The sequence below is a fragment of the Mus caroli genome, unplaced genomic scaffold (genome assembly GCF_978045245.1).
Source record: "Mus caroli unplaced genomic scaffold, Mus_caroli_1 scaffold_19, whole genome shotgun sequence".
In the NCBI taxonomy this organism is placed as follows: domain Eukaryota; kingdom Metazoa; phylum Chordata; class Mammalia; order Rodentia; family Muridae; genus Mus; species Mus caroli.
This window is the reverse complement of record NW_028227274.1, coordinates 20,093,763-20,113,025: the sequence shown is the minus strand read 5'-3', so window position 1 is coordinate 20,113,025 and position 19,263 is coordinate 20,093,763. Positions and strand designations below refer to the sequence as shown.

Below are 19,263 nucleotides of genomic sequence, written 5' to 3'. Positions count from 1 at the left end.
GCTTGCTTATTTAAGCCTTGGACCCCACAGCTTGGGATTACAAAGCCTGGAGAGGACTAGGCCCTCATATATCAATCAGCAATCATAATATATACCACAAGCATGTCCATGGCCAATCTGATCAAGGCAACCTCTCAATTGAGACTTCCTCAGATAACTCTGAGCTGTGTTCATTTGACATCTGAAGCTAACTGAGACATTAGACTTTCTCCAATGCCAAAGAAATATTTCACTCTAGTAAAAATAAATGTTAAAGTTGCTTTTTGAGTGTAGTGGTAATAAAAGGGACAGTTATTTCACCAAGTTAAGCAAAACAAACACAAAAAATGATAAGCTATTGAAAAATCTATTGCAAAGTTTGTACAGAATCCATGAAAAATTGATCACCTACTAACATAGAAAAATGGTGACCAGAAAAACAATGAAAGTTCAGTGGCAACACTTTTTATGCTTTCTCGTGTTAGAAAACACGACGTTCCTATGACACATTTCCTTTGTTCCCTATCTTCATCTCTTCCAAGGTAGAGAGGGGTAATGCCTAAAAAGACCTCCACTTCTCAATTAGGAGGGAAGGACTACTGTACAGCTTCCCCAGTGGTTCATTTAAACACAAACACTTGGCTGTTATCACATGCATCACACCACTACGCACCACTAAACAATCTCTTAGACCCAAAGACATGTGTCTTTATGTCACCTGCATATTCATATTTTTTCCAGATGAAACTAATGGTACATACAACCTATTTACCGCTGTTGTATCCAGTAGTGGTAGAGAATAGACCCATTGTCCTGAAATGGGGTGATTAAATTTTAAGCTCATGAACAGTGGAAATATATAATATATAATTGATGGTTGATTGATATGTTTATTGAGTAATTTATATACACCAGTGAGGTGAAACCTAGGGATAAAAGTGAAACATTTGACAGTAATTGAAGATGTCCAGTAAAGTTTATAACCCAAGATTTTAATCTGGTTCTAAGCCACAAATTGTACTGATCATGAGCAAACATCATTGTATATGCCACAATTTCATTTCTTTTTGCATATGTTAAGCTACTCTGGAACTTGCTGGGTGTCTGTCTTAGAGGGTGGTCTTTTCATTGCTATCAAGAATTTTGTTGATAACATCTTTCTTTCTGCAGAGCAGTACAAGGGATGCTTCAGGTGTCTTCTAAGGACAGACTTCCTTATCTGTTTTGCTGTTTGTTTTCTGTGGGGGGTCACCCAGGTTTCATAAAAATCCCATATTTGATCCAGACAGCCAGGAGACCCTTTTTCTGATTATGCTATTTGTCTACCCTCCCATTATATTACTATGAGATTCTGTGAGGTGCATAGCCATTTCAACAGTGCTCACTTACAAGGGTCAAAGAGAAGCTAGCCAAGATCCTATCCATTTGTTCCATACATAAGCCTATTACAGCTTTGTCTTTTATATATTTTTTAAATTTCTTTTCAGCTCTTGACAATAAAGGACTTCCTGATTTATTATTGACAGTACAAAGTGTATGACATACTCACACTCAAAACCTTCTTAATTTATTGCTGGGTTAACTGCCAATGTAGGGCAACCTCCTTTTGGATCACATTCATTTTAAGCCTCAATTAGAACATATCTTTTCAACACAACTTACTCTAAATCTCTATGTTTGTTTGTGTGACTTAGTTATCAGTTTATAACAGTTAATAATAATGACGAGCCATTTCTCCTCAAAACTATCAAATAATCTGCTAATAGAATGACCCTTTACAACTAATGCATAAAAATGTCTTGTTACTGTTGTACCCCTAGTGTTTTCAGGTACATATCCCTCAGGTGGTTTTCTCTGAAATACATGGATTTCCATATAATGATTGTCTTAGGTTCATTTTAACTTTAACATGAGATTTTGTCATTGTAAATATTGTCTGCAGTGTAATGCTAAACTTTATATAGTCTACAGTATTGTCTTAGTTTTAATTTATGCTAGCAAATAAGTTCATAAGTGCATGAATACCATCCAGACTTGCATAATTGCTTTTTCTTATCTATGATGTTGTTCAATCTATTTATCTAATCTGGTTTTGAGTCCTTATATCTGTGATGTTACTTTTGTGTAAAAAACTAGGCTAGGTTCTTTCAAATATATATGAAAGGACCACAGTCTTCACAAGACCCCTCAAGACCAAGTTCTCAGAACAAAGGAGATTTATCTGCCCCAGAGAGACAAAGGAATGAGGACAGAAGGTAAAAGACAAAGATAGGAGATAGAATACTGGCAACAGGGAAAAGCAACACGAATAGGAGGAAAGGATATTTATCCTGGAGGGACAAAGGACTGCCTCTGGATACAGAGGAGACATATGTGGTCCATAGACAAAACATAGTTTGTAAAAGGAAGAGGGAGATACAAAGCTAGGATGAGTTGGTTTGTTTTCATTGGTCATGTTAATTGTGGTGCACAAAAGGGGGCTTTGATTGCTCGACTTCAATACTTTGATAGCTGGACCATTGGAGTCACCTTTGGGGGAAAGAAATGACCAAGTAAGGGAATAGATCTTGTGGTTAGATTTAGGAATGCAATCTAACAGTTTTTAGTCAAGCAGAGGGAATGGAGAAGCAAGAGCAAGACTTTCCAGAGCCATGTTTGCCATGCTCTGGCCTACTTGAACCCATTTATATAAGATGTCAAATGCCTATGGTCTGTTGAAATGGCTCAGTCCCTAATGTGCTGACTTACGTTGTGCCAAGCAATCACGAGGACCTGAATTCAGATCCTCAGAGTATGAATAAATGCTGGTAAGTCTATAATATTAGCCTCAGTAAGTAGGTACAGGACAAGCCAGACTAGCCATATAGAGGAACACTCAGTTTGACTGAGAAACTTTGCCTCTGTAAATAAGATGGAAGCACAGAAGGCCTGGTTTCCATCATTTCTGGCTATCCAAATGAACCCAGACAAAAACATATGTACACATACATGCTTCAAACATGTAAGCACACACACACATACCTTCACACACAATCATATAAACTCATGCACATGAAAATGGAGAAAATGCTTAGCTTATAGAAATTTAAACTCTAATACACATTTTGAAAGTCATGGCTAGAAAAGCCATGCAGAAAAGGGAAATAAATCCACTCCCACTGATGTGTTGCCAAATCAGTGCTGGGGAAAAGAACTTGGAAACTGGTAATGGTGACGGAGTCGATTATTTCGATACAATAGTACAATTGAATACAAATAAATTAGGTTGCAGATGAACTAATTCAAGAGCACCTGATCTGGAGTGTGTGTGTGTGTGTGTGCAATGTCTTAAAATGACCTAATCAAATCATATTGAAAATATTAAAATAGTATACACATTGTATTCCATCAGATACTTAATTCTGTAATATGCTAAACATGTCAACAGGTAACCATCAAATAGTATTTCAAGGATTAGACAATAAGCCACTGAAATTTATTATAGCAGTGTTCATTTATAAGACTAAATCATCTTAAGATCACTGAGTAGTTTTGCCATGGATCATATGATAGTTGCTTAGTGATTACAGAGATAAGTGGCCTGTCCTAAAACTAGCCTGATGATATCAATGAGTTCTCCAAGTTCCTGGCTTGGGAGACTCATTATCCAGGAAACACGAATACATAACAAAGTATCCACAGTTCTTTGAAGTCCATACTCCCATTGCATTGTGGAGAAACTCCTAGCTCTTTGCTTATTCCTGGAGTTGCTTGTGAGATCTGTAAACTGAATAAATTTCAAATAATAACATTATATATAGCCATGAATCTTTTTGTTTCTTCAAATTCTCCCTCTTGTACCAGGCCTTCCATGGCATCTTCATGCCATTGTCCTAATTCTCCCTGAGTTAAGTAATCACAATCATCACTTACAGGTTATAAAATATGATAAATTAGGAATATTTGTGATTTCCCTTCATCTGAACACTCCTCTATATTAATTTTACTTTATATGAAACTCTCTGGAACTTGATACTGTTTTGCTCCTACCTTGACAGTTTTTTTTTTAGCCTACTATCTGAAAAAATTTAATATGGTTTATATTTGAATTTACCATGCCCAGTGGTATATCCTGTTCACTCTGAGTGTTTAATAGAATTTTTTTTATTTTTAGTATTTATTTTATGTGTATTCCCTATACACACACACTGCATGTACATACACGCACACAGTATGTACATGCAGTGCCCACGGAAGTAACAATACATCATATACTCTTGATTTGCGGAAGTTTTTGAGCTACCATGTGAGTGCTTTAGATCCTCTGAAGGAGCAACAAGTGCTTAAACCCACTGAGCCACTTCTCTGGCCCATGGTAGAACATGTAATACAAAATAAATAATCAAAGTTACCTTTTGTTGATAGATAAAAATTAGCTTTATTAGTTTGTTCATTGTGTTGGATTTTTGTAACATGTCATTCTCCATATTACCTTCTTAAATCTAATTTTAAGAATGAATTAAGGGCTACCAAACAAAGCAAGACAAGCTACCTTCTGCAGTATTAGTTCAGTAAAAAAACTGAAGGCATTATTTCTCACCCTCAGTAAAATTCTGCGATTTAAAAGCCAATGTTTTGTGCTCTTTCTAGTGTTTGTCAAACCTGCTTTTATTAACCACAGTAAATTTGTCCTTGGTGTGAATATTTTGATCTCAAACCTTGGCTTCATTTTCCTGTAAACACTCAAGGTTTTATTTTCAAATAGTATATAATCCAAAGAATGTTGTGCAATGCAAACAAACTGTGTATTTTTAAAACATAATTAATTGATTAATTTGAAAAAAAGGTTTCATTTAATAGCCAGGTACCATTCCATTATCCTCCTGCCTTAGCTTGCCAGAAGCTGGGGCTTTAAAATTTTAAACTATTTTCTCTCCCAAGTGGAACCGAGGCGTCCTCACTTGGGCACTTCAGCTTGTTGAGCTTTTTGAGTTCTGTGGACTGTATCTCGGCTATTCTGTACTTTTAAAAGCTAATATCCACTTATTAGTGAGTACATATCCTGTGTGTCCTTTTGGGTCTGTGTTACCTCACTCAGGATGACATTTTCTAGTTCCATCCATTTGCCTGCAAAACTTAGGATGCCCTCATTCTTAGGAGCTGAGTAGTATTCCACTGTGTAAATGAACCACATTTTCTGTATCTATTCATCTGCAGTGGGACATCTAGGTTGTTTCCAGCTTCTGGCTACCACAAATAAGGCCACTATGAACATAGTGTAACATGTGCCTCTGTGGCATGGTGGGGAATCTTTTGGGTATATTCCCAAGAGTGGTATAGCTGGGTCTTCAGGTAGATCTATTTCCAATTTTCTGAGGAACCTCCAGTGGTTGTATCAGTTTGAAATCCCACCAGTAATGGAGGAGTGTTCCTATTTCTCCACATCCTCTCCAACATGTCTTGTCACCTGACGTTTTGATCATAGCCATTCTGATTGGTGTAAGGTGGAATCTCATGGTCATTTTGATTTAGTTTCTCTGATTGCTAAGGACTTTGAACATTTCTTTAGGTGCTTCTCAGCCATTTAACATTCCTCAGTTGTGAGTGCAGGTTTTCTATTTGTTTTCTCAAAGCAGTGAGCCTAATGAGCATGATAAAGTCACACACACACACACACACACACACACAAGTGAACAATAGAGGGACAGAGAGAGACTGATATGTACAGCATCCACATTCGTATTTGTACTCAAATACACACAGTAACACATATACATTGTACACAATGATGAAGTTTAGTAGGCTTCATAGGAAGAAAGCTACCTCTTATATTTGGTTGCCATTAAAATTACCTCCACACAAATCAGCGATGTGAGTGTTCAAAGTAGTCATAGTTCTCCTAGATCCTTACTAGCTGATGATTGGAATGGGGAATAAACAAGGAGAATGAGGTGGATAGCTTTCCCTTTGGAATTACTACCTTTTCTACAGGACATAGGACAGAGATAACAGGCATGTAAGTCTCCACAACACTAATACCACTCCATCAACCTCGTCGAAGGATACATTAAATCCGAATAGTCTCTGCACTCTCCATGTCTGTGGATTCCACACTATTGTGTCATCACATTCTATACTCTCATCCGTTGCTAGGTATCCTGGGGACCCCTGTTCACACAAGAGTCAAGTACTGTTTTTCCTTCAGACTTAATATAGTGCCTTGGTTCAGATGATGTGGTACCCAAGTTTAATCCTTGAGAGAAGACCCATTAACCTGAAAGCAAGGACCTGAAGCCCCTCCCCTCAACACACACCACAAATAGAAACACTCTTCTCTCAGTGTAGCGTCCTGTTAGCTACATACCTGCAGCCAAGGTTGATGGAGCCAACTGCACTGGGTAAGAAGGCAGATGACTCCTTGAGAACAGTGAATTGATGTGAGTTGATTATGATAAACTGGAGAATATAAATTTGCTAATGTAGTTGAATGAAGCAAAACAATAAAAATTGCTAATTTATCCTCTAAGGTTTAATCAGTGTTCTACATTGATTATTTAAATGGAAATACCTAAAATTTGTTTCAAATTTGATTTTTTTAAAAAACTAGCATGAGATGTTTTGTTAACCATTTGAATTAAAAGCTATGTATATCTAATAAAAATAAATGTAATTTACTGACTTGTTTTATAAGACACATTGATTTACTTAGGAATCAAATATGTAAAGCTATTGAGTTTGGTTACCTTGGTAACATCTGGAGTGAACTACTCCATCTAAAAATATTTCTTACATTGTTTATATTTTACATAAAAATTATGATTAAATGAAATTTTTAAGCGATTCTCCAAATGGTAATTTCCATCCAACCTAATGAATAAATAAGTTTATCTCTTTACTACCTATATATTATGATTTCAGATTAAAGAAAAGCACGATAGGTTTAATTTTTAATTTTAAAAGAAATTGGATTTGCTTTGTGCTGGCAGTTGATTTGATTTAAAATGTAACACAAATTTAGGTTATTTGATCTCTATTAGTAAAGCTTTCTTTAAAAAAAACAAGGTTTAATTTATATTCAGGAAATACTAGTGAACAAATATTAGGGCATGTGTTTATGAGTGAAATCATTATATTTAAACATGTCCATTGTGTTCTTCTTTAGACGCTCCTCAAGTGAAACAACAACAACAAAAAAAAATCCCACTGTGTATTAGCATAAATGCTTCAGTTAGAATATAATAGTACACATATTTTTCCAGATTGACAGATAATTCCATTTAATTCTGCATTTGAAAAATACTACCATTTCATTGTTAAGAAGTTGCTTTTGTTTTCTCAAAGAAATGGCTGTGAAATCATTATATTGTTTGTGAACTGTCTCTCTTGAGCATTCCTGTGTACATGTGCTCTGTGCATAAACTGGCTTTGACCAGAAATATAAAGTGTATATGCAGTATAAGTTGCCATTTGAATATGTTTTAACTTTTTCACAAATCTGTTTTAAATTATTGTTTAAATCTTTTTATTTAAATTTATATGATGTGCCTTTATTTCCCTTCCATCCTGAGATGATCTGGACCCCTGCCTGTCCCATTTCTTCTCTTCTCTTCACTGTTCTGTTCTTCCACTCCCTGTCCATCTTTGCCTCCAGAGATGACAGTTTTGATGGCTTCTAGTTCTGTTAACTGATCTCCTTCAATTTTCATTTTACCCCATTCATTCTCCTGTACTCATAAGAGTCCACATAATATCTTTAAAATGGAATTTTAGAGTCTGGTGTGTGCCTTTAACCTAGCTAAGATAGAAACAGGGTGACAAGTTCGAGGCGAGCCTGAGCTACGTGGAAAGATGCCATCTCATAAAGCTAAACAACTTGAGGAAATATTTTTCCATGCTACCTCTCAAAGCAGTTGTAAAATATTCCTATTTGCTCCAGGTGAATGCCCAACCCTCTGACAGATACATCACTTCCTGTGCTTTTACCCCCTTCCTTCTTTTCCCATTCTCTTTTTGATGCTTACTGTGGTCTGTTCATCATTTTGCTCATGCTGATTGGCCTGCTGGGAAAGGTCCCAGCATCTTCCCTTGGCAGATGCTCCCTATCTTTAGGAGTTCAATCATGCTACCACACTAACAGAAGTTTGGCTTTTGTCGTTGATAGCAACTGTATTTCTCTGTATTATGTTTACTTTTCTATCTCTGATTATTTGTGAACTCAATCAAAGCAGAATGTCTATAGACCAGTATTCATTTGTATATTGGATTCAGGGAAGGCCTAAAAATAATCTAAGTTAAGTAAATAAGTAGATCCATTTTAAAGTTTCAAGGTATATTACTATGAATTAAATCTATTAAAAACACTAACAATTCCATTATACCCCACAAAATAATTCATATTCCATAATATCCAGAAGTGTGTAAAAATCACACTGTATTTTATTTCTCTTAATCATTTGTATTCCTATGGTTACGATTTAGTAATACTCCTTTAGAGAAATAGTTTATGAGATCTATTCTCTATGAACCTTCATGATCCATGGTAAATTTGACATAAGAAAAATATAACATAATTGTTTTATGTAAATTTTGTCTATATATCTTTCCTATATACATGGAAACAAAATCAGCCACTCTAGCCAGGCTTTCCTATTCAATATTTAATGAGCTGCATTTCCCTAAATATTAAAATAAAATTGAGTAACTGTATAAGTAGATAATCTATTACATATATATTATGTTCATCCCAGACATATATATTATACTGATATATTATAATAATATAATTATATAATACTTGTAACTATTTCATTAACTCACTTTCCTATTTTGTAAATCTTTGCTATTTCAGAACTTTTTTTTTTGCTATTCAGATCAACCCTGGTAGAATTGTACTTTTAGCTTCACATAGCTATACACAAAGACTAAAAGATTGAATTGTCTACACCTAAAACTCCCTCAAATCTAATGCTTGGGACAAAGATTATGAGTGGTTTTAGTATACTTTACATAAATACTTAATACTCATCAAGGATGTAGCAATGTACCCACCTGGATAGGAGCTGCTATTTATGAACAAATTGCCCTAAGTCTGAATATTCTTTTTAAAATCATTAATCATTCTATTCATTTACATTTCAAATAATATCCCTCTTCCCAGTTACCCCTCCATGACCCCCCATAACCATCTGCCCTCTCTCCTCTTCCCTTTGCCTCTATGAGGATGCTCCTTTCCCCACTCTCTCCTTACTGCTCTAGCATCTATGCTGGGGCATCAAGCCTCCACAGGACCAAGGGCTTCCCTTACCATTAATGTCAGATAAGGCCATCCTCTGCTACATAAGAATCTGGAGCCATGGATCCCTCCATGTATATAATCTTTGCTTGATGATTTAGTCCCTGTGAACTCTGGGTGATCTAGTTAGTTGATATTGTAGTTCTTCCTATGGGGTTGCAATCCCTTCTTCCACTGGGGTCCCCACACTCCGTCCAATGATTGGCTGATAATATCTGCATGTATATTGGTCAGGCGCTGGTAGAAACCTCTCAGGGAACAGCCATACCAGGCTCCTGTTGATATAGTGTGGGGGTTTGGTATCTGCAGATGGGATGGATCCCTAGGTGAGGTAGTCTCTGGATGGCCTTTCCTTCAGTCTGTTCCATTTTGTGTCCTTGCCTTTCCTTTTGACAGAAACATTTCTGAATATTCTTAATGGAGGAATAATCACATCAATTTGCAAAGTAATTGGTAATTGACTTATTTACTTTGTTAGATTGACTTTTCTTTCAGGTTGCTTTTGATATAAACTATTTTCTTTTCTTATTCATGTTTGTTCTTTAGTGTGTTTACTAGATTCAAAAATAACAATTGCTGCTTCATAACAAGGTTACCACTTAGTTAAATTACATATATGAATAAAACCAGAGACACATTGCTTCCCATCTTTCAGAACTTAGTCAACACTAGTTGTAGATGATCTAGCATATTACTTAAACTATCAATCTTTCTTCTTAACAGATGACTCTGCTGCAGAGAGCTCTAATGGCAATGAGACTCTGGGGCACAGCTCAGTTGCTTCAGGGGGAGCACATGGCAGGGAGCCTGGGGACTCCAGCAGTGATGGCAAAACCGGGCTGGAGCAGGAAGAGCAGCCACTGAACCTGAGTGACAGCCCCAGCTCTGCACAGCTAACTTCAGAATTCAGGATAGATGACCAAGGCAGTGATGGGAAAAACAAGTATAAGAATCTTCTAATCTCTGACCTCAAGATGGAACGAGAAGCGAGAGAAAATGGAAGCAAGGTAAGGCTTCACTACATTGCCGAATGGGCTTTCTGTTGGTCATGAAGATTAAGTTGGTAACACATGAACATTACTAATAAACATATAACCATGCATTATGTATGTTCACAAAATGTTATGTCAGGGTTAATAGAGCCAAGTGAAATGTATCTCAAAGCTGTGGTTATTATTTGATACAGAGAATTGTTTGATTTAATGCATTTCATTTCTATAATCTACTTATGAATCAGTTCCCTGGGAATTTTCCAAGTGCAAATGTGAAAGGTTTGGTCTCAGTTCACAATTTTGAACAATAAAAGCATCACTCTCATTTCTCTAGATTGAATAGGCGAGTGGCCAGTGAAGTTTCAATTAAATTCTCCCATTTGCTTTGGAGAACTGGGGCTTCATCACTAATTGGCTTTAGGGATGCCAGAGAACTGTGAAATACCAAAGTTAGAATTTGTAAATCAAATATACACAGAGAATGGTGAGCTTTCAGTGTCCAAGAAAAAAATTGTCATTTAAATATGTGCAGAAAGACATAATAGAGCAGTAACCTATTTCAGATATATTATCTAGATTGAATAAATTAAACTAAACCATAACCTCTCCATTCTTGGTTGTTCTATTTAAAAAATCTATTTTTTTTTTACCAGTTTGAAAGTGTCCACACTGGAAATTTGCTGTGCTTATTCCAAAGAATTATTTTATTCTCTTGATGATAGTCAACATGTTAGTATCTTAGCCAAGCTCTTCAAACTGTGCTGCTGAAGTCTACCCAGCTGATATGAAAGGATCTCAGAAACTGTCTTTTTTTTTTTTTAAGTACTGCACTTGGACAGATCTGAGAATATTATGGCATTCTCCATTTTAATATCCTTGATTCTTCCAGATCTTTAACATCTAGTTATAGACCTAGCTCTTGACATAGATTCTATAAGCAAAGTGTCTCAGCCTAAATTAATGCTTCTGAAATTGGCTCTGTTTAAATCTTCTCTTTGCCCGAGGGTGTGCTGTTTTATCCCGTTTTTAAGCAATTTACTTGACATTATAGGACACTTAAGCTGATCTGCCTGAGAGAAGGTGCTACCACACTTCCTCTGGTAAATGCACAAATACATTCTTCATTTTTTCAAAGTTAGATCATACCATGTAAGTGATGTTCTACTTGCTTACATGATTAGAAGCATTGCATACATTTTATAGAATAGAACACTTTTTTTTTTTCTTCCTTCATTCCACAATATCTTGCCTTTGAAAAGCCTGGATAACCACAAAGCATACAAATATAAATAAGGCAGCTTACATGACCTTAAAATGGAATTTTGGGGTTCTAGGAATCCATGAGCTTTAGGGATCTCAGGTCCATTATCGGTTTTAGAACTACAACCATCTTCATGAAGTTAACATTTTTCTAATTCAATGTTCTTTAAAAGCATCTTTATTCCTCTGATAAAGATATCACAAGAGGACAATCAGTGGCAGAGGTTTCTCTGCCTATTCCAATAGTCTCTGAAGGTAATTTCTAAATAGTTTTCATATCAGTTATTTGTAGCTCTTGGGGAATGGTTTTTGATCTTCTTTAGGATTGTGGGACTTCCATATTCTAAACATAACAGGACATCCATACCTGACACTTGAAAGAAGCAAACCACAATTGGTAACCTTGACACCATGACCCTCAATCACGGTCTGCCGCATTTTGTTTATAAAATGCCTTCTGTCCTGGGTAAGATCCATGACATAGAAGTGGGGTATGTTTGATATTGAACTATTTTTATTTGATATCATGCTTGTGATTTAGTTGTTTACTAGATTAAAAAAAAACAACTCTTGCTTCAAAACAAGGTTTTAGTTTGAATTTTCTGAATGCAACACTTTTTTTTTAGGTGAGTCAAGCTCAGGGCAAAACAGAACCTGTGTGTCCAGTACTGGTTCTTTGACTCCCCTGTGAATTCTGTTTCTCGGGTATCTCTTACATTGACCATAGCTGGTACATTCACATTTTACCAACATTTCTTGGAAACAACCCTCTTCTTGGCTCCTCTTTTGGTTTCTGATTTAGGCACTTGTTCTTGCCAACTTCCTTTTTTCTATTTAGAGATCTAAAAAAACGGACTGTTTTTATGTGGTGTGTGTTTATTGAATCATATCTAGAATTATCTTTGTTTTAGTCTTATTTTTCCTTCTTAATCATTGTTACATGAGAAATTGTGCTAATTAAAACGTATTTATACTTTTAGATACTGTATTTTTTCTTTTTGGGAAGTAGCAGGTATACTTCATTTCCTCACTCACTTGCTGATCTTACTTAGTTACTCACTCCCTTCAATTCACTGCAGACTGTATGTGGAAACACAGAATGGAGACACATGGCTGAAATCTCTCAGGGAGTGAGGGAGAAGCATCATGAGTCCAGGTTAGTTCAGGCTACAGAGTAAGACCCAGTCTCGAAAGGCCAGAGACTAGATAAATAAACAAAACCAAAAATTATCACATTAGACATCTCAAGTGTATACAATTATAACAATCGGTACATGTTCAGGAGTAGACGATAAAGCAAAATTAACTCGCAGAAGTTCCAGGCTTCATTGAAAGACTCTCTCCCTCCCTCCCTCTCTCTCTCTTTCTCTCTCTCTCTCTCTCTCTCTCTTAAATTGGATATTTTATTTGTTTACATTTCAAATGTTATCCCCTTTCCCGATTTCCCCTCAAGAAAACTCCATCCCACCCCCCTCCTCCTGCTTCTATGAGGGTGTGCCCCCACCTACCCTCCCACCCACTCCCACCTGCCTGCCCTCGAATTCCTCTATACTGGGGCATTGAGCCTTTTCTCCCATGGATGCCTGACAAGGCCATCCTCTGCTATATATATGGCTGGAGCCATGGGTCCCTCCATGTGTACTCCTTGGTTTGTGGTTTTAGACTCTGGAAGCTCTGGTTGGTTGATACTGTTGTTCTTCCTATGGGGTTGCAAACACCTTAAGCACCTTCAGTCCTTTCTCTAACTCCTCCATTGGGGACCCCATGATCAGTTCAGTGGTTGGTTGCGAATATCCGCCTCTGTGTGTGTCAGGCTCTGGCAGAGCCTCTCATGAGTAAGACACTTAATATAAAGATATACAACATGGTAGAGTGGAAATAATTCTTTTTGGTGATTTAATTCTAGATGTATGTGTGAATGCCAGCATGTGTACACATGTACCACATGCATGCAGTGCCCCTGAAAGCCAGAAGAGTGTATTGGATCTCATGGAACTGGAAACACAGATTCTTCTAAGATGTTATACTGGTGCTGGGAACCAAACTAACCCTAACCCTCACCCTCACCCTAAGCCTGATTTCCTCTGCAATGTCAGCAAGGGCTCCTAGCTGCTGAGCCATAACTCAAGCCCCTAAGAGGCTTCCTATTACAAATATAGATAAATCCTATGTTAAAACAGTAAGAGTTCAAGTTAGGAAAAGCTATTGATATTAGAGTAATCTCCAGACTTCCTGCTCAGAAGAAGGAAGGAATTGTAGGAATGTCAATTCTTTTTCAGGAATCTCTTGCTAGGCACTATGAATGGCCTTTAACTCAGACAGAAAAAGACATTGGTCTCAGGAGCACTGTCCGTTATAAACTGGGAATGACTTCAGAACATTTGAAGAAGACCCTGCCATTCCTAGGCAAGATAAATTATGTGCATAGGATTTATTTCCCTGCAGTATTATTATAGAACAAAGAAGGCTGCTTTCAGCTCATGGCCCAGCAGACCCAGAAACTAGTCTGATCCTCAAGTGGTACAATGGGAAAATAAGTCGGACAGAAAGAGATAATGACCAGGGGACAGAGGGGATTCTTTAAAAGCATTCTACAGAGAAGTTGCTTCCAGAGATGAGTATAGAAGGGCAACAAAGACTTCCAATGAGGAGCAGGATGGATAAAACAGAGGATTAAAACTACTTTGAACATATATCCATGAGGGTGATGGCCAGCTTAGAGAGTTTCAGGGAACTGAGAATGGCTAATATCCCTTAATCAATACTTTAAGGCATTCTAAGACTTTGAGTAACATTCACTACAGTTAAGTATGGTAAGGCTGCTATTAACTTGATGGTTTGTGGAGATTATTCTGCCAACATTGTAGTGGATGAGTACTCTGAGAACTAAGTGGAAGGAGGGACGGACAGAAGCTGATTTCCAGGGACATTACCGCAAGTTACAAGAAAACTAATGGGAATCAGAACCAAATAGACAACAATGGAAATAGCAAGCGTAGTTAAAAAAAAAAGCAAATTAATTTCTTTCTGTCTGTAGTGTGGGCTGTGGGTGTATGTGTGTTGTGAGTATTTTCATATGTGCTGTGTTGTCTGTGTGTGTGTGTCTGTGTGTGTGTGTGTTTGTGTCTGGAGTAAATGTATTTTTATATACTTTTCTGCATTCAGAATCCATACATGGCATATTTCTGACTTTGGATCAGCATACCCTAACACTATCAAGAGAATTTTGTTCCAAACTTTGGTCCATCAGCATTACCTCATAGATTATTGTGGAACTTCCTGCCACTTATATAAAACCTTCGGTAATTACACTAGAACTAATTTCTGTTTGTTGAAGAGATCTAAAAGCTTAATAACGTAGAATCTCAGAGAAGGTTAGATTTATGAATTTAACACTGACCTATTTCACAGTCTTATTGAAAATAATACCAAACAAAAATGATTTAAATACATTTAAAGTCTTGGATAGTGGAGAGAAGGCTTGGAAAGCAGAGCTGAATTGGGGGTTACTTTTTCACTGATTGCTGATTATTATGCAAATCTGCTCAATAGACCAGAAAGAAATCACATTAGCTAATCTAAAGACAAGATGTATCGCTCTGAGTGGATTTAGGAGATGTTTGCTCTCTTTGCTCATGGCCACAGTTTAAGGGGCAAGTTAATGACATTAAAATTCAGAACTGAGAAGAAATGACAATGATCTGAGAAAATGAGACCCGTGAGGAAATGGGAGGGAACCGGCTCTACTGAGAAATAAAGGCAATCAATCATAGACCATAGACGTAGGACATGATCTAGTCTAAATGTTATTCATTGTTGGACCTGAAAACAAATCCAGACTTCTAATAGAGAGGAATATAAAACTCTAGGAACGCTGAAGGGTTGGAATTTAATTGTTATTTTTTTAATTTTGCACACTGGTAGCCTAGTCAGATTTTACATAATATGGTAAAATATTGTAATACAATTTCACAAGAAAAATGGTTCAATAATAACTGCTGTTATATGTAATAGCATATTTATATTATACTCATATCAAGCAGAGCTTATGATTACTGTTTCATGCCTAATATGCAATCTTGCTTATAATGTTCAGGCTCAGGTCCCAGGATGCTTCTGTTTTTATTTATTTAATGATATTTTTTTCTCCCACATGCTCCTTGTCATATTTTTTCAATTAATTTTTCATTTACTTTTCACTAAAATGAATGCTACCATTCAAATTAAAGACTAAAATATTAAATATGATTACCATGAAAATTGGTACAGTATGCTTTTTCAACAATGAATAGAAGGAAGACTTCAAGGAATGACCTATTTTAAGATGTAGATGCATGAGATGGTCTTTGAAGTGCTAAGTGCAATGGATTGATGTTAGTAATTAAATTGCCATTGTTGGTGGGTGTTCTAATTTATTATTGTTTAAAATTGATGCTTTTCCAATAGCAGATGTTTTTGACCCTATGTAGCAATGTTGATCCAGATAAGTAATTGTTTAGGATAGAAATAACAGTGTGTATTCATTTTCATGTTATCAAAAACTGCAGCAAATCTACTTGGTACTATCTTCATTGCTAGAAAGATCAAGTTTAGGAATTTTCATTTTGACCAGATGATAGACACATAAGTAATATTTTTCTTTAATGTGGAAAAGAATGTGCAGCTGAGAATGTCACCTGGGCCTACTAGTCATGTCTTGAAAGAATTCTAGGTTTTGGATCTTATTTAATTTGTGTGTAGTGTAAAAGCATGTTAGGACTAGTATATATGGGATGCAGAGACAGAAATCAGGTAGCCAGGCATTGTATATATATATATATATATATATATATATATATATATATATATATGCCTTTGCCCACTTAGTCTTCTTGACAGCCCTTACGTTAATTCTCAATAATTTAATAGGACCTAGATTCTTGGCAACAGAGAGGCAATTACAAAGAAAAAAGCCCAAGATGAGAACAGCACTGGGGAAGGACATTGGTGATTAGGAGCAATGAATGCAAGACAGATACATCAACAGAGAATAGCATGGTGGCTGAAGGAAACTTCCAGATTCTTTGTTAGCTTTAGAAAGTGTACAGCTGTCAGGGTGGGGGGCATTGATGATAGGAAGAGAGCATGGACACCCTGGGCTTTGAGGTAGATTGCTGTGGCATCTCTGACCCAAGGTGACTTTGAGTGATATAAGAAGAAGAGATACTGTATGATATAAGAAGAAGAGATACTGAATGAGAAGTCAATGGAACCCCTATGGGATATGATGAAAAGAGATCCAAGCAAGATTTAGAAAATTGAGTTATATGGGACATGTAGTGTCTAAATTACACTGAGAACCACAGAGAAAAGGGAGTATTGGGTGTGGCACTGCTGTGCTATGTCAGCTGTAATAAGCATGAGCACTTGGACAAGGCTTCAGAATCAAATTTCTGAGCATTGTCACAGGTAGGAATAAAAGGTAGACATTACCAGCTGTGTTTGCAGGAAGGGAAACTAAACTCAGATTGTAACTGATTTGACTTAATTGTTCCTTACCCAGTTAAGAGATCAAGCCCAGTGTTGAAACCAGGTCTTCTGCTTCTGCAAGCACCATGTGGGTGCTGAGCAAATGAACCTGATTCATCTCCACGAGCAGCCAGTGTTCTTAACCACTGATCCATCTCTACAGCACCCAACCCCTTATGGGGTTATCAAGATGGCTCAATGGGAAAGGCATGTGCTGCAAAGCTTGAGAATCTTTGAAAGGAGTGAACTGACTCAAACATTATACCATGCCCCTCACGCCCCACACACACACGTTGAGAGGTTGTCTTTTGCTAACTATTTTAAGGCCAAGTGTGAGCTTGCAAGACCTGGAATCTGCATGTAGCCTCTGTGACCCTGCCCCGAGGTTATTTCTGATTGGTAAATAAAGATGCTAATAGCTGATAGCTGGGCAGAAGAGACCTAGGTGGGGTTTAGGTTTCCCTGTCTTGGGGTCAGAGAGGACTGTGAGGAGAAGAAGGTGTAGGAGAGGAAGGAAGAGAAGCTTCCATGGGTTAGGTGAGTCATAAAAACATGGCTCTGAGGGTTACCCATTTGGAGTTAAGAGCAGCTCAGATGAAATATAGCAAATACTAAGTAATATCTCAGGATTATTGAGAGCAATGTAGACTCTAACAGCAAGGAGGGTAGACAGCTGCACAGCTTTTGTGTTGTTTAAAGCTTATTGTAAATCTGTGACTGTGTATTTCATCCAGGAACATAAATGGCCTAAGGCAGGGATTTTTTTTATTGAATATTTTATTTATTTACATTTCAAATGTTATTCTCTTTCCTGGTTTCTTCTCTAGAAACCCCCTGTCCCACCCCCCATCCCGCTACTTCTATGAGAGTGTTCCCCTACCCACCCACTCCCACCTCCCCACCCTGGCATTCCCCTACAGTGGGGCATCGAGCCTTCACAGGACAAAGGGCCTCTCCCTGCACTGATGCCTAACAAGGCCATCCTCTGCTACATATTTGACTAGAACCATGAGTCACTCCATGTGTACTCTTTGGTTGGTGGTTTAGTCCCTGGGCACTCTGGGGGGCGGCGGCTAGTTGGTTGATATTCTTGTTCTTCCTATAATGCATGAATTTTAAGATAATTACTACAACACATTTACACACACACACACACACACACACACACACCCCTTCACATGGTGGTGATTCCCCAGTATTTTCATGTGATTTTAAGGAGTGCCCCATGTTCATATCCACCAAACTTCTCTTCACATGTTTGTTATCTCAGACTAACAAATGCAGTAGGTCAGAGTCATCTATAATTTATGTCCTGAAAAGTGCGAGGTGAATGGATTTGTAATTCTGCCAGTGAAACAAACTCAGAACTCTGCGTTCCTTTTCAAACATGCAAGAGTTCAGTGGGGTCAATCGAAAACCCCCAGTGACCCCGAACCACCACTGCCTTACATTTATAATTAATGTGGCTGAAGTTTTAAGGTTCATTTTTATCAAATATAGAACTGAACAACCATTAGATTTCTTTTTATTTCATAGTTCAAAACAAATAATCTTATTTTGAATGCTTTTGTGCTTAATGATGCTTAATATTTGTGTGGGATTTTTAATCATGGTTTCTGATATGTGTGTACATTTGAGTGTGTGTGTTTCTTTATGAATTGTGCTCATTCTTAGAAATAAGGTCAAATGGTTTAAAATATCTTTCCATTCTGTAGGTGTCTTGGCAACAGTGACAGAGTTTTAAGATTAATAAAAAAAATCCAGTTTCAACAATCTGAATTGATTTGTACATTTCTCACAAGAACCAATGTGATTAGAACTCATTGGAACAATACTAACCTAAATTTGAGAAAAGAACAAAGGAAGAAAAATGAAAAAACAGACTAATCAACCTAACCATTCCACTTGTTTCAGTATAAAGGTTTATATTCTTATTAATATTAACCATCCAAGAACCAATCTTAAATGAGTACACCTGAAAGCAGATATCTGAATTATTATCATTGTGAATATTTAATTTTTATTATTGATGTGTATGCATGCGAGGTGAGGCAGGAGGGGTTGGCTGTCCTATGTGTGTGTGAAGGTCAGAAGATAACTGTGTAATTTATTCTCTGTTTCCTTTCACATGGTTTCAGGACATGAATTCAGGTCCTCTAGCTTCAGGGGCAAGCACTTTATCAATGGAGATATCGCACAGGGCCCTGTCTTCATTTTTGTTATACTTTTAAGATGGGAATATTGAAATTAGTT

General features: G+C 37.0%; 1 protein-coding gene across 10 annotated transcripts in view; it reads left to right on the top strand.

The window, feature by feature from the left end:
- The window catches only part of Nol4 (nucleolar protein 4), a 350,147-nt gene that overhangs the window by 206,073 nt on the left and 124,811 nt on the right, over positions 1–19,263 (top strand). For 9 of the 10 annotated variants that reach the window (XM_085833385.1, XM_085833392.1, XM_085833390.1 and 6 more), the window contains one exon: positions 9,974–10,257. In XM_085833385.1, coding sequence (XP_085689511.1) covers positions 9,974–10,257 — 284 coding nt within the window. Of the gene's footprint in view, positions 1–6,173; positions 6,357–9,973; positions 10,258–19,263 lie in introns of those variants that run through there. The other variant, XM_085833391.1, reaches the window with a different exon arrangement.